This window comes from Pseudorca crassidens, chromosome 14 (genome assembly GCF_039906515.1).
Source record: "Pseudorca crassidens isolate mPseCra1 chromosome 14, mPseCra1.hap1, whole genome shotgun sequence".
NCBI classification, from domain to species: Eukaryota; Metazoa; Chordata; class Mammalia; order Artiodactyla; family Delphinidae; genus Pseudorca; species Pseudorca crassidens.
Window position 1 is genome coordinate 46526828 of NC_090309.1, and position 16311 is coordinate 46543138.

Sequence of the window (16311 nt, forward strand, 5' to 3'; positions counted from 1 at the left end):
CTTATTCATTGTTTTCACTAATTAGCTAAATGTGAAAATTCTATGAAGGAAATAGGTCTAAATATACCTGGGGTCTACAATAAACACCTGGCCAAGGGATCATTTTTTACACAGCCTAAAAAAATAACCATGAGCAGTTTTTATTAAAATTGTATATAAAGAAACTTTCTTTTGATCTGAAAAACATTCAAAGCAGTTTGGTGATATTATTTGATAATTGATATTATTGGGTGTTTGCTGCATATACTATACAGGAATTTAAATGAACAAAATACTATTAAGCAACAGTTTAGTTTTACAACTAACTTAAAATGTGATACAACATAATAAAGTAAAAAGAAACAGAGAATTATTTTCAAGGGCCTATTGGCTGCTGGAAATTTATTTTCTAGTTATCAAGTGAACATAAAATACATACTCTGTAGGAACAACTGCTCTGTTTAAATAGTGGCTCCAATAGCTCTCTTGGATTTGGGCCTTTATAATCCTTTTCTTCTTCCTATGAAAGAATTAGAGTTTAATACAATTATTCTGGAACTTCACCCAACTCTGCTGTTTAGGTATTAACTCATTGGTCAAACCACAAATGCTTGGAAATAAAAGGGTGAAAAAAGTCAAAACCTTTAATAAGATCCTATGGCATGCCACTTCTTTCAAAAGAATTGAAGTATATGCAGCAACATGGATGGACCTAGAGATTTTCGTACTGAGTGAAGTAAGTCAGACAGAGAAAGACAACTATCATATAATATCACTTATATGCGGAATCTAAAAAAAAAATGGTACACATGAACTTATTTACAAAACAAAATAGTCACATATGTAGAAAATAAATTTATGGCTACCAGGAGGAAAGCGGTGGGGTGAGGGATAAATTGGGGGATTGGAATTGACATATACACATTACTATATATAAAATAGATAACTAATAAGGACCTACTATATAGCATAGGGAACTCTACTCAATACTCTGTAATGACCTATATGGGAAAGGAATCTGAAAAAGAGTAGATATGTATATCTGTATACATATATCTGTATGTATATATACATGTATATATACATATATATATACATACATATATACATATATCTGTATGTATATGTATAACTGATTCACTTTGCTGTACACCTGAAACTAACACAACATTGTAAATCAACTATAATCCAAAAGAAAAAGAATTGAAGTATAAAATATGGAGCCATAGAATAATCTTCCATTCTTTCTTCTCTTAGAAAAAGGTTAAGTATCAGTTTCCTGAACAATTCTTATAAACCTACTTCAGAATTATTAAATGCTTGTATCCAAACAAATTCTATCTATGAAAGCCTCAGAATAGTTGAATCTTATAGAATACACTGGAAAGTTTTAATATACTTCTCAGTTTTCCATATATTTTTACATTTCAGACTTGAATGCCATAAATACGTGTGTAATTGCATATGTGTGTATTTGTGTCTTAAGGTGGTTTAAAACAAGATAGCTGTCTTTCACAGATTTTAAGTCTGAACAAAACCTAAGAAACCTAAACTCACTGAGTTTAATACTTCCATTTTACAGATTGTGAAAATATTATGTAATTAGCTCAATAAACGTATTGAGTGGAGGAATTGAGTTTCAAATTTGTTCAAGGCTCCACAGCTAACTATAGCCTATACCTCAGCCTCCTGGCTCCTAGGCTGGTGTCCTTTCCATTTTACCATGCTGCCTCTCGTGTTTCATCTTGAAAGAAGTAATTGCCTTGAAGGATGGATAAGAGGCAGTTAGGGCATTTTAGGTGGAAGAAACGGGCATGAGCTAAGGTAGTAAGAAAGCACAAGGTACCTATAGATTTACTTATTAGCAATTCTTTATAAAAAATGTCACATACACATTTAAAATTTTATCTTGTTTCAAAACCTTCATTTCTATAAAAGAAAACATCCATGGAGTTAGATTTTCATCTAAAACATTAATAACTGGTTGCTAGTTTTTCCAAGTTGAACTGTAAAACTCAAAGAATTCAGGAATAATAAGGATTACTAACATTGTAAATCACTATACTTCAATAAAAAAGTGATTACTATATTTTTAGTAAGACAGAATAATTGAGAAATCTGTCACTCAATTTTATTTTAAGGTATGGAGTTGCAATGTTTTAAATAAATATCTTTGGTGACAGGGATTATCAATGTATTTATAAAAACTTACCTCATCACCACTTGTCACAAGGGGAAGAATGCATTTATATTTTTCTTTATGTGTAGTTGTCATGATGACATAATTATCTTCTTTATACAGAACTCCAGTTGTAGGCTAGAAACAGAACAAAAAAATGTACATTACTTTAGCTGATTAAACTGAACTATACTAACTTACAGTCCCAGGTTAAACTAATTCATCACTTCAACAGGATTTTTAAACATACTTGCAAAGGCAGGGAAAAGATTCTACATATTTTTTAATGACAAAATGAAGATGACAAACTTTATCCTGGTGTTACAATGTAACAGAAAAATAAGGAACAAAAATAAAGTTTGGAGTAAAAAGAAAAAAGTAGTAATGCAACAGACTGAAGTTATAATACAGATTAAAAAGCAGTAAGAGGTGTCAATGTTCATGGATACATCATCACTGAATACTTATTACTCCGACTAACAGTTACCACCTATATATGAGAATTTACAGCACTTTATAAACATACTCTCAATTCTGTTGGATGGGACACCTGAACATAATATAATGTAGTAGTTTTCATATTTGGATAACATATGGTCTTTACTGCAACTACTCAATTCTGCACTGTAGGAAGTAAGTGCACAGGCAATATGTAAATGAAAAAGCATGGTTGTATTCTGAGAAAACAAACAGCTTTACAAAAATAAAGTTTGGAGTGGGCCAGCCCAAAGGTATAGTTTGCGGATTCATGGTATATATCAACAAAACTATCCTTAAAGCGGTCTACAGTATAAAACCAAACAAATTCACAAATCAAAATGAACCAATGTAATTCAAATGAACATTTCAATTAATATAACTGATATTATTTAACTAAAAAGAAATCTCTGCTTTGTGATAGCAAATATGTCACTAACTACTAAGGCAGAAGTTTTCAAAGTCTATGAGAGGTGTTCTCTGACAATTCAATTCTCTCTTAACTTTTCTCTTCTTACAGCATTGTAAACCCACTATACTATTTGGCTATCCCTGGCAAGGAAAGAACCACCCTTATTACATATCTCTGCTCTTTTCTCAGTTTAATAAAAACAATTCCTAACTATAATAAAACCAGTACTACTTGAAACTGATGTTATCTTAAACACAAATACAAATTAGGAGATGTTTTCCCAAGACAATAAAACAAAACAAAACAGAGCAGTAAATACTAGCTGTATTAGCTATATGACACTACCAAATTAAGTTCTTTACATTTATTGTCTGATTGATGCTCGAAGCAAGCATTGTACCCATCTCACCGAAAAGGAAACTGAAGCCCAGGGCTTAAATAATTTGTCCAAGGTAATATAGCCAGTAAGTAGCACAGCCCAGACATGAACCCTAGCAGACTGATTCCATATTCTATGTGCTCTTAACTGTTTTAACATGTTTGAACTAACTTTTGTTAACATTTTCTTAGATTACTATATAGACTCCTGGACTATGGCCAAAGATCCTTATTTAAAAGATCATCACAAGTGAAGAGAGAAATCAAAGAGATTTGAAAGTCAGAGTTGTAAAGCCAAATTTGTGATAAAGGGATCCTTAGAAACATTTATTCAGTTGAGCCAACAAACTGCTGTAAGACAAAGCACTTATAATGTCTCTCGGTGTTTTCTGGATATATTCAGAACATATGATAGTGAGTTGTACAAAGCATGACTTACATTCATTTAGCTAGCAATGGATGGCCTTGAAGTCTTAGTCTTGTCAAATCATTCCTGTACTGTAGGGAAGGTGGACAGTAGCATATGACTTAAATCTAATCCTCTCTCTATTTGTGAAGTACCTGCAACTTAATATTCAGAACTGGATTCTACAGCAATATTGACTCATTTACTAAAATATTTACCACAATGCTAACAATGGAAAGAAACTGCTTGTCTAGAGCAACGGCAAAGAAAGGAAGACAATTCTTTCTTTGTAATTAAAACTAATCTTGGGTTTTACGTCTATGTGAAGAAATTCATTCCTCTGCCTATCGCTTTTAAGGTTTAGGTAAAAGGTAACAGAAGTAGAAACCATCACTATTCTTATTTGAAGATTTGTTGTTGCTGCAAAGATTCATTTTTCATTAGTTTAGGAAGGGCTACTTTCTTCTTTGATAAAACAGACCAAGTGGCAACTCTTCTATCTGAAAACTCTTTGCTGAAATAGTGCATCACTTATTGGGATCATGAAGTAAAAATTTTAACAAACTTTACCCTAATTTTTAATAATAGAAATTACAGGGGAAAAGTTAACCTTTTGTGATTTTCTAAGTTAAAAATTTTTTTTGATCTACTACTAAAATGCTTCCTTCTGATTTTGTAAAACATGTTTTTACTTAAAAAAATATAATTCTGAATGCACAGAATCACAGATAGTGTAAAAAAACTTGTTCTATATAACTTAATACCTTAAAGTATTTCTAGTGTAAGATTAGTGATTTGATAAAAATCAGATTTTAATATAATGAAACTAATCAAGGGGGGTGTGGTCTTTAAGATTAAGGAATTTAAAAAGTATCTTGGCAGGGGAGAAATTCCTAATGTTTGACATGAGTCTGGAAGAATTAAGATACAGGATGAGAGAGAAAACTATCCTTGGAGAGGCTGTAAAATAAACTCAATGGCACTACTTGTTAATATATATAACATGCTTCAAACCATGGAGTTGGTCACCATTTTTCCCAAGAGTAGTGTCTGGGGAAAGTTTTTGAGTGGGAATACATTTCTATACTTACAAAAGAAGTAGAAAGAAAATGAGACTTATTTTGTGGTTTTCCTTCGGTGAAATTCATAAACTCTGTGAAGTAATGAATAATCGAACATTTTAATGACACAGAGATGTTATTTCAGAAGGAAAATATACACAAAAACAAAACTGACTTCTAAAAACCAGTAAAGAAAGAATATCATAATCATTAATTATTGTAAACATTTAAAAATGTACACAATTTTGGTGCTTAATACTTTTCTAAGCAAATTTGAAAGATTATGTATTATTTTGATATACATGAAGGGGAAGATGATTTAAAGCACAGAAGAATTTTAAAGATAAAGAAAATTCAAATCTTCTAATCAAGTCCCTTCCAATTTCAGGTGGGAGAGAGATAAAGACCTTTATCCTAGTTCATACAGCTGCTTAGTTACACACAAATGTCCATCCAACTGGCCTATAAAACAAAATGACAGTGCCAGGTGTGGAGGGCTGTAGTTTCAATTACACAAAGTAGGGAAGGGAAGCCCTGAGATTAGAAAAATACTAAAAAAAAAAAAAAAAAAAAAACCAAAGATCAATGATAATCACTCTTGGGGCTTATTTTTGTGTAAGGGCCACAGATCTTTTGCCAACTTATAGGAAAATGTTTCTAGATTTTTCTCAAAATAACTCAAACTTAAAAAAAGAAAAGAAAAAGAATTTCTCTCCAAATTTTCAAATGTGTCCATCTTAGATTACGCTTCATTGTCAAAGAAAAGTAATTAAAAACAAAATGTCAAAATAAAATTGTTAGATATAGAAAAGGTTGGTACAGCATACGTTAAGACCGAGATCTTCTACCATAACCTCTTTTTAGCCAGCAAACACCAGTGCCAGAAAGAAAACTGAACAATTTAGTAGTAACTTCTAAAAAGGCTAGTTTTAGTCATCTACGTATAGGTCAGTAAATTTTTAGGGCCACATATCAGCATGCCTTTTTAAATTAAAAAAAAAAGCAAAACACAGGGGCAAGAGTAAAAAATTTTAATGACCACATTCTTTAAACATTTGCCAAGTTCATGCCAAGTGTGCTCTTTGGAAATAATAACAGAGGCTGGACTAAAATATTCTTATCCCAAGCCTCTTAGTTATATCTGACTTGTAACAAACTTTCATATAAGTATTTTAATATATCAATATTTCCTGAATAAGAACCAATTGTATAGCACAGGGAACACTACTCAATACTCCGTAATGACCTATATGGGAATAGAATCTTAAAAAAAGTGTATATATGTATAACTGATTCACTTTGCTGTAAAGCAGAAACTAACACAACATTGTAAACCAACTATGCTCCAATAAAAGTTAATTTTAAAAATATTTCTTGGCATTAATGCAAAGATTAATCTGGCTTCCCAGAGAAATACTTAAGAACCACTGAACTACCAGAATGGAAGAACTGAAGACAGGTGGAGAAACAAACCAGGTGTGAAATATTAGCAAAAACTAACATCTGCAAATAGAAGTCTGTTGTGGTACTGATGACATCCGTTATCCTGGGACATTCTGTGCAGACATCCTAGTATCACGTATTCACGTTTCAGTGAAATAGTAATAGAACAATATACTAAAACAGTCTTCCAAGTAGAACGACTGCAGGTAACTGGAATAAGAATTTTAAAAAAATTCTGCAGGGCGGAGCGGGGTGGGGGGAACTGTTGCATTTTCCCCGACTTCCATTTGAAATAAATGAATTAATTACCATACGGTAAGTATCACAAGAGCCCAATTTCTACTGGCCTCCCGTGGATAGCAAGACTTCTCAGCAGTGCACTCCCCAAAGGAAGAAGGACTGCAAATATTCATTACTTTGAGATTATAAATGTTTTTCAATGTAGGAAAACCGGTCATAAAATCTCATGTTTTGGGGTCTTAAATAACAGCCGTAATACATCAGAACTGTAAAGGATATTCTGCATAGAGCGTCGTTAACATCTCACAGGCCAAACAGCCCTCTCAGAAACAACTCTGAAGGAAAAAGAGCTGTGCGTATATGTTATGTACTGTGTGTGTATACAAGGGAGAAAGAACGAATATGAGAGAGGGAACTCATATCCGCAGTACAACTGGTTGTGTAGGTAGGGTGTGTAATACTCCTTGAAGGACAGAAGGCTGCTGGTGGAGTTAAGAGCTGCAGAGGACTTTCCAAAGAAGACAAATGTGTGCGCCTGACGTGGTTCTAGAAAAGCTTCTTCCACAGGGTGGGAGTGTTGCTAAGGTATAGTGCGACAGATTTTTAAAGGGGAGAGCAAGTGACCGCTGGATCCCGGAATGCGTAGCATGGAGGGCACATCCACAGAACGTGTCTGATAACACTTGCCGTTTGAATGAATGAACGCGGGGTCGATGAAGCTTTGGATTGGGGAAGGAGGCATGCGCCCGCAGAGGAGGTTCTAGGGGGAAAAAACGCAGAATACTGAGGGAAGGGGCCGAACCCTTAAGTGCCAGGAGGAAGAGAGATGGCTACCGAGTTCGCGAGGGCACTGACCAGAGAGAACTCGGTGCCGGGCCAGTTGACGCGGAAAGGGATGTCATCGCTGAGCTGGGGGAGCGCTCGGCCGCCGCCGGACGCCTCTAGGAGACCGCAGAGTACCAGTAACAGCGGCCCGCCTGGGACCAGACTCCGCGCGCCGCCGCCTCCTTCCTCCATCCTCCGCCGCCGAGCTCTCCAGCCGCCGCCACAACCCCCTCGGCCCACAGTGGAGAGGAGAGGGGGAAGGAGGAGGAGGAGGAGGAGGAGGCGGCGGGACTACCAAGCGCCCAGGCAACCCGGGCCCCAACAGCCGCCACGTCTCCTTCCGGAGAGCCCAGCAACACCACCCCCGCCCCCTTGGACTTCCCGCCACCGTTTCCGGGGCAGGCGGTATATCAACATCCGGGGCCGCCGAGCCGTCCGCCTACGGAAGCCGGGACGCCGGCCGGGCTTACCTTGTCGCGCGCAACCGCAGTCTCGTGGCTGGGAGCGAAGGCAGCGGCTTCCCGGGAGCGGACGCGCAAAGAACGGGCCTCGGACCAGCCCTTTCGGCGGCGGCGAAGTGGCGGCACGGAGAGCTGGTGAGTCCGGGAGGCGGCGGCTGTTCCCTTCCGCCACCCGCGCGGCTCTCCACCGGCTGGGCAGCGGCTTGGCGCTCGTGGAGCAGCTACAGGAGAGTGTGAGCGGGGCGGGTGCTGGTCTTCAGATGAGAAAATTCGAGGTGGCGAGGAGAAGTGAGAAGTGGCGGTGTTCCTGACTGCTCTACTCTCTCGCTGCTTTTCCTTTTCTTCGCACGTAGCTTCTGTACACTTCATCTTTCCCGCTGGAAGTTTCTCTCCGCCTCTTTTGCTGTGGGCCGCGGTCACCTCACTACTTCCAGCTCCTGACTAACGCAGGGCGGGGGTTGGCTCAGTCTCCGCAGCCATGGTTTCGGGGATACCCGAGCCGAGGAAACCTGTCGTCCCCTCGTATAAGAATACTGCAATTCTCCGAGGATGGCCTAGACGGAGAATCTCCTTGTGGGAAGGGCAGCTAGATAGCTCAGCCCCTACATATTTTGCTTTACGGGAGTCTCTTTCATCCCAGAGTTGAAGTGTTGGGTTGCTGTTTTTTTTTTTTGGGGGGGGGGTTGCTGTTTTTTTAAGGAAGCCGATAAGTTGCTTTATGTGGGGTTCAGGGCCAGGTGAATGTGAGGTTATGAACTCACATGAGGTTCAGATATCTCTGACTTTATTCAAAACACAAAAAGTTTTGGATTCCCCTCCCCATCTTAAAAAAAAAGCCGTTGTTTTCATCTCTAATATAGTGGGTTATACAGTGTTAGTTCTATAGCACCTGTCTGTGTCTTTCTGGAGGTGGGAAAAGCTAGACCTCCGTGCTAGATCTGCTAAAGACTGTGTCGCCCCTTGTGTGTCGTCGTCCCTCCCACCCCCCGCGCAATTTGAGCCAAATCAAAAAGCAGGAAGAACAGTCTGTTTTTCTATTTTTTGTTTTAAAAATTTCCTTTTTTAAAACAAAAGGAATCCTTAGCATCAAAGAAAATTACTTTTTTCCAGAATTGAGGTGTTGTTCATTAATTTATTTACTTATTAATGCTTAATACGTGTGCAAACACTGGGATTGTTAAATGGCAAATAAATGGGTCTCTGTCCTCTTTCTCTCATGGTCTAACAAGGGAGATTACACAGACAAATAATGGTAAGCTATTGTGATATAATAAAGTAGTTAACATTTATATAGCCTTTCTTCCGTGCACTAGTGTAAGTACTTTATATATGTTATGAGGCAGGTACTATAGATTATACAGTAGAGAGATGTTAGAGTGAAGATATAAAGAAGGGCAGAGATTGGACAGGAAAGGCTTCCCAGGAGAGGTGACATTAGAATTGAGGTTTTAAGGATTTATAGGAGTTCATCAGGCAGGTGGGGAAGTGCATTTCCAGCACCATCCTTCTAGATGGTCCGTTAGGGCTTTTCGGTGTAGTCAGCAGATAGTGTGGGATGGAATCAACAGCAGGAGATTAGTGCTCTCTTAGAGGAACAGAGGCAGTCAGTTCAGATTAATTCAGTTCATTCAGTTCAAGATTAATTCCAAATGGATTAGGTATTTAAATGAACAACAAAAAGAAAACAATAGAAGAAAACTTAGGAGAATAATTCAATGATCTTGGTGTGTAAGATAGGAAATCCTGAAGTCATGAAGGAAAAGAGATGTATTTGACTAAATAAAAATGAAAAATATTTGTCTGCCCTGGTTTAGTCTCTGGGTCTATAGTGATGGAAGCTGCCTCAATAGAGCTTATGTTCAAGTAACAGATAAAAAACAAGTAAGATAATTTCTGGTAATGGTCACTGCTGCTTAGAAACTAGGGTTGTGTGAAAGAGAATGCTTCTGGGACATGCTGCTCAGGTAGATGGTCAGACTTGTGTGAGGAAGTGACATTTGAGTTGTGACTTGAAATGGTGAAGAGGAAGCCACACAGCAATTTCCAGCAGGAAAAGCTTGGTGTGTTGGAGGGACAGAAAGAAGGCTAATGTTGCTGGAGTGTAAGAGCAAAGTGGTAGGAGATGGCCAGCTGGACACAGATCTGTAAGTAGGAGAGTAATGTGGCCTGATGTACATTCGTGAAGATCATTATGGTTGCTGTGTGGAAAACCGATTATAGAGAATGTTATTGGCTGAACTGTGTTCCCCAAAAGGATATGCTGAAGTCCTAACTCCTGGAACCTGTGAGTGTGAACTTATTTGGAAATAGGGTCTTTGCAGATGGAAAGTTAAGATCATTGAACTCGGGTGGGCCCTAATACAATGACTAGTGTCTTTATAAGAAGAGGGATATTTGGACACAGACAGATATACAGAGAGAATGCTCTGTGAGGATGGAGGCAGAGATTGAAGTGATGTGTCTACAAACCAAGGAACGCTAAAGTTTGCCAGCAACCACCAGAAGTTAGCAAGAGGTAAGGACAAATCCTCCCATAGAGGTTTCATAGAGATCGTGGCTCTGCTGACACCTTGATTTCAGACTTCTAACCCCCAGACCTGGGACTTTCCTGGTGGCACAGTGGTTAAGAATCTGTCTGCCAATGCAGGGGACATGGGTTCGAGCCTGGGTCTCGGAAGATGCCACACGCCGTGGAGCAACTAAGCCCTCAGCATGTGGGCTTAGTTGTATGGCAGCCCTAGGAAACTAATGGAGGGGCAAGTATGGCAACAGGGAGACCAGTTAGGAAGCTGGTAGCAGCAGAGGTGGGGAGAAGTGGCCTAATTTGGATATATTTTTCAGCTACAGCATCTTGAATTTGCTGGTGGATTAGATGTGACATGTTCTTACAGAGATGAATTAATGATGATGTCTAGATATGTTTTATGAGGAACTGGTGGTGCAGTTTACTGAAAAAGGGAAGAGAAGAATGTGGACTGATGGGAGCCCTGTGTTTTTGTCTGTTTTACTTTTTATTTTGAAGTGATTTCAAACTTATATAATAGTTGCAAGAATCAAACCTAGATTTCCCCAGTTGTTAACATCTTACATATGTGGTTTGATTACAATAAGAGTAATTTCTGAATCAAGGGTTCTGTTTTGGACATGTTAAGTTTTATTATTTTTTTAAATTTTTATTGGAGTATAGTTTATTTACTGGACATGTTAAGTTGTAGATATCAGTTAGACATCCAACTGCAGCTAACATGTTGGTTAAATAAACCTGAAGCTCAGGTAAGGAGGTCAGAGCTGGAGTTATAAATTTTGGCGTTATTAGCATATAGATTTACTGGTTCTGGCTGACATCATTTAGGGAAAAAATGAGGATAACAAAGGGAAGATGAGTCATTGCAACATTAGATACTGAACAGCATTGAAGAATTAACGAAATGGACTGGGGAGGTGTGCCCAGTAAAGCAGAAAGAAAATCAGAAAACTGAGATATCAAGGAAGTCAAGAGAAAGAAGTGTACCATGGGAATGACCAGCTAGCTGAGTCAAGTAAATGCTGCTGAGGAGTTGTGGAAGATGAGGATAAGCAGGTAACCACTGGATTTGACAGCATGGAGGAGGAGCAGAGGGGAAGAAAGGCTTGATTGGATTGAAGTGGAGGCTTTTTTATGTGTATGTTAAATTAAAGACATTATGTTTTTGCATTTCAGCAGAATATACACCAGTTTCTCAAAACCTTGGCAATGTTGACATGTTGGGCCAGGAAAATCCTTGTTGTGAGGGGCTATCTTGTGTGTCGTATAACGTTTAGGAGCATACCTGGCTTGTGTCCACTAGATGCTAATAGCAACCCCGCCCTCCCCCCACCCCCAGCCAAGTTGTGACAACCAGAAATGTCTGCACACATTGCCAAATGTCCCTTGGCAGGCAAAATGGCCCATGGTTGAGAATCACTGGTTTAGACTTTTAAATGAGAGGCTTGAATATTGATGGTAAAGTTTTAGGCATTAGCTCACTGAGTGGGAAGATATTTAGAGGCAAGCAGGGGACGTTTCTAGAACTCTAAAAATTTTGCAGTGTAGTGAACACCTACTTTGCCTATGATTCCTGTTTGTGTTGTATCTTTTGATGATTCCATAAGGCACTTAATCTTACCTCGCACTGATGTCATCATTATGCAGTTATCATCATAGAGAATTTTGAATGTAACTATGTAGAAGATTGTCCTGAATCTGTATTAACACCATCATTGCCTAGAAATTATTTTGAAAAAATAGTCAATTACTTCATTTAATAGTCTCTTGATTTTTTCTCATGTAAATATGGTACAGAATACACAATCTTAAATTTTGTTTATTTTAAATTTCTGCTTCATGGATTCCAGAAAAATTCCCCTTTATTTGGCAAAACTACGCTTTTCTGTACACAAGGGAGTTAATCTTAATGTGGCAGTTTTCAATTAGCTGCAGAACTACAGATCTGGGGAGAGATCAAGAAAGTTGTGCAGTTATTCATCTAATAAATGTGGTTTGGAAGCACTGTCCAAAGTACTAAGGGTGCTATAAAAATGACTTAGATATTAAAAAAATGACTTAGATATAGATCAAGTCCACCAAAATATTACCACCTAAGAAGGGAGACAGGACTTGTAAATAACTAATTATATTAAAAGTGAGAAGCGTTGTTAGAGAAGTACTGTGCAGATAAAGTATTGCAGACATTCAAAGGAGGGGGTGATTACCTCTAGCAAGGGATGAGAAGAAGGAAGCGTGGAAACCAATAAAATAGTCTTGGCATTTGTATAGGACCTTAATGGATGGTAGGAATCGGATTTACAGAGCTGGGTGAGGCCTATTCTAAGGGATGAAGGAGCATGAACCCAAGACATAGAGATCAAAAATAATTTGGTTTGAGTATGAGAATGACATAAGGAATTTAATATGTGACAAGGGTGTTATTTCACTTTTGTGGGAAAAGGATGTTTTAATCAATAAATGCTGATAGTGGAATTTGCTATTCATCTATAGGAAAACCAACTAGATCACCTTATCATAAATTATATAAAAAGTAAATTGTGAGAATTCCCTGGTGGTCCAGTGGTCAGGACTCCACGCTTTCACTGCTGAGGGCCCGTGTTCGATCCCTGGTCGGGGACTGTAAGCCAGGCAGCGCTGCCAAAAAAAAGCAAATAAATTGTAAATGAGTTAAAGATATTTCCCTGTGAAGCAATTAGGAGAATATTCATATAATTGGAGTAGGGATGGTATTTTTTAGTAAGACAGGAAATCCAGATACTGTAAAAGGAAAGACAGACCTGCTATAATAAACTTTTTTAAGTTCGCAATTTTTTTTTTTTTTTTTTTTGCGGTACGCGGGCCTCTCACTGTTGTGGCCTGTCCTGTTGCGGAGCACAGGCTCCGGACGCACAGGCTTAGCGGCCATGGCTCACGGGCCCAGCCGCTCTGCGGCATGTGGGATCTTCCCGGACCGGGGCACGAACCCGTGTCCCCTGCATTGGCAGGCGGACTCTCAACCACTGCGCCACCAGGGAAGCCCAAAATTAGTAATTTTTAAAGTTAAAAATACGCAAACCTTTTGGCCTAGTGATTTTACTTTTTGGACTTTCTCCTTTAAATACAAAAGCCCTGACACATAAGGATGTATGTATAAAGATAATTCATTGTGGCATTAGCTGTAATGGCAAAAAAAAACACTGGATATCTGATTTTCTAATAATAAGGCAATGGCTGAATAACTATATGCAAACTCTGTACAACTGAATAGTGAGGTGGTTAGGAGCAGGGGCTCAAGAGTTAGGCTAGTGAGATTCTGTTCCTACCTACTACATGTGTGACCTTGGGCACGTTACTTAACCTCTTTAGAGCTCAGTTTTCTTACCTTTAAAATGGAGAAAATAACAAATATGAGATGTAAGAACTATTATGAAGATTGAGATTTATTATGTATTTCATTCATTTAATAGATGTGTCCAGGCACTATTTTAAGCGCTTTATAGATACAAATTTATATAATTGATTTATTCCTTGTAATAACCTCAGAAGTTAAATTTTATTGTTTCCTCATTTTACTGATTAGGAAACTGAAACGCAAGAGAGGTTAATATGTTCTAATATAATTCACACACAGGTATAAAATTGTATATCTGTGCCATGTTATAAAATATGGTTGAATAAAACTTTAAATTATTTTTCTAGTTGAAATTTTTCTGAGACAGAAATGAGAACCAACCACTTGGGCTTTGAGTTAAAAGTTATCCCATATCTCTATAATACTTTCTCATTTAGAGATATAAAGGGCAAAAACCGATAAAAATAAAGACATTTGTTCAAATTAACAGCTGGTATGCAATGAGGTTGTTTAACACTAATTACTCCAGAGGCTGCCTAAGATAGTAATTGACCATTTCTGTTAATTTCCAATATTGATCTTTTTTCCCCTCCAATCACTCCTTTAAATATAATTTACTCTGTGGTAACAAGAAGACTTAAGAGGACTGGGATACACATTTTGGGAAAAATAAATGAGGAGAAAAGTTTTGGCCTTCAGAGATTTTTGGTTAAAATACATCATGTTCACAGGTGACAGAATGCTAGCAAATATCCAGGTGCAAATGTGAATATTGTACATACTCATTTCTTAGGTACAAGGAAAAAGAAAGGAGATTGGAAATTTGATTTCAAATCAAGCTAGAATGTTTCTTTTTTTAATCCTATGCTTTATATTTTTGTTTATGGTTTTTCCTAAGGATTTTCTGTTAAGAATTTTGTATAAGAATGAGTTTTTAAAACTTCATGTGTACAACACCTATATATAACCATACCTGTGTAGTATTCTTGTCAAGCCTGGGTATAAGAAAATTATCAAACAAAAAATGTGGCTCATTCTACAAGACAGCTGTCCTGAACCTTGAAAAAAATCAATGACTACGAATAAAAAGATTCCTCTATAACCAAAGATGTATACTACTATCACATCTTAGAAAAATAACAATGATTTCAACTTTCACCATTTATTGGCCTTTTTCCCCCCATTCAGGATCCAATCAGGGGTCATGCCTTGCATTTAATTGTTGTCATAAAGGCTGTTTTATTTTTATTTTTAAAAGAAGTTTATTGGAGTATAGTTGATTTACAATGTTGTTTTAGTTTCAGGTGTACAGCAAAGTGAATCAGTTATGCATATATCCACTCTTTTTCAGATTCTTTTCCCATATAGGCCATTACAGAGTATTGAGTAGAGTTCCCTGTGCTGTACAGTAGGTCCTTATTAGTTTTCTATTTTATATATAGTATATATATGTCAATCCCAATTTAAAGTCTGTTTAAAACTATAGCAGTTCCCCTTTGCCATTGATTCTAGGGCTCACTATTTTTTTTTTGTACTACTAACAAAGAAAATAACCACTACCAGTTACATTTATGACATGCCATCTAGTGTAAGACTCATCTCAATTTCAGAAGTCTTAAAATGAAATAAATATATTGACAAAATATGGCAACTTGCCCAAGGTCATAACACTGGTAAGCAGTGGAACTGGATATCAAACCCAAACAGTCTTGCTCCTGAATACATTCTTTTGGCCACTTCTCAGTGTTGCCATTTTGTAATCAATGAGTTATTGCATGTAAGGCTTTTTCAGCATAGTGCTTTAATTACGTATTAAATATGTAATATGTGTTAGCTTTTATTATCATTTTCACTGCTTCTGCAATTGGCTACTACTATATGTTTATAACATCTACGTTCTGTGACTTTATTCAGTTTTTCTGTGCTTTGTTTATAGGTTGATTCTCAAGCATTGAAAACCTATAAACTTTACAATATTGTACTTATGCAAGTACAAGTCAGTATAAAATCAAGAGGTGTAATTGGAACTGCAGAGAAAGAAATGTAATTGTATTAATCCTCTGCCACTTAAAGTGTCCTTTTAGCTCCCTAAAATTAGTACTATATTTGCTAAAATGAATCCATTTTGTTCTTGAAGATATATATATTTTTAATTTTTTTTTAATTAATTTATTTATTTATGGCTGTGTTGGGTCTTCGTTTCTGTGCGAGGGCTTTCTCTAGTTGTGGCAAGCGGGGCCACTCTTCATCCCGATGCGCGGGCCTCTCACTGTCGCGGCCTCTCTTGTTGCGGAGCACAGGCTCCAGACGCGCAGGCTCAGTAATTGTGGCTCACGGGCTCAGTTGCTCTGCGGCATGTGGGATCTTCCCAGACCAGGGCTCGAACCCGTGTCCCCTGCATTGGCAGGCAGATTCTCAACCACTGCGCCACCAGGGAAGCCCTTGAAGATATATTTTGAGCTCTCAAACACTTTGTTCTAATTTACACTAGTTGCTTTCCAAGTCTGTTGCATATCTACCTATCTATATTGGGTCTATCCATCTATCTATGTTTGTTTTTTTGGGGTAACTCTCCTGGGTTAAATCTACTGT

General features: G+C 37.6%; 2 protein-coding genes across 14 annotated transcripts in view; one reads left to right on the plus strand and one right to left on the minus strand.

The window, feature by feature from the left end:
- The window catches only part of ERLEC1 (endoplasmic reticulum lectin 1), a 38993-nt gene extending 31210 nt beyond the window's left edge, over nt 1-7783 (minus strand). For 7 of the 10 annotated variants that reach the window (XR_010934556.1, XM_067705071.1, XM_067705075.1 and 4 more), the window contains exons 1-3: nt 7431-7783; nt 2192-2296; nt 419-499 (exon numbers count right to left, since the gene is read on the minus strand). Coding sequence is in view for 7 of the 10 variants with exons in the window: in XM_067705071.1 (XP_067561172.1) it covers nt 419-499; nt 2192-2296; nt 7431-7592 (348 nt within the window). In the remaining 3 variants the exon portion in view is untranslated. The remainder of the gene's footprint in view (nt 1-418; nt 500-2191; nt 2297-7430) is intronic. The other 3 variants (XR_010934557.1, XR_010934558.1, XM_067705069.1) reach the window with 1 other exon arrangement.
- Nucleotides 1-16311, plus strand: part of ASB3 (ankyrin repeat and SOCS box containing 3) — a 151791-nt gene that overhangs the window by 48496 nt on the left and 86984 nt on the right. Inside the window, exon 1 of one of the 4 annotated variants that reach the window (XM_067705066.1) lies at nt 7822-7996. The exons of 2 other annotated variants lie outside the window; for them this stretch is intronic. The gene's annotated coding sequence lies outside the window, so the exon portion shown is untranslated. Of the gene's footprint in view, nt 1-7821; nt 7997-16311 lie in introns of those variants that run through there. One more of the 4 variants, XM_067705063.1, reaches the window with a different exon arrangement.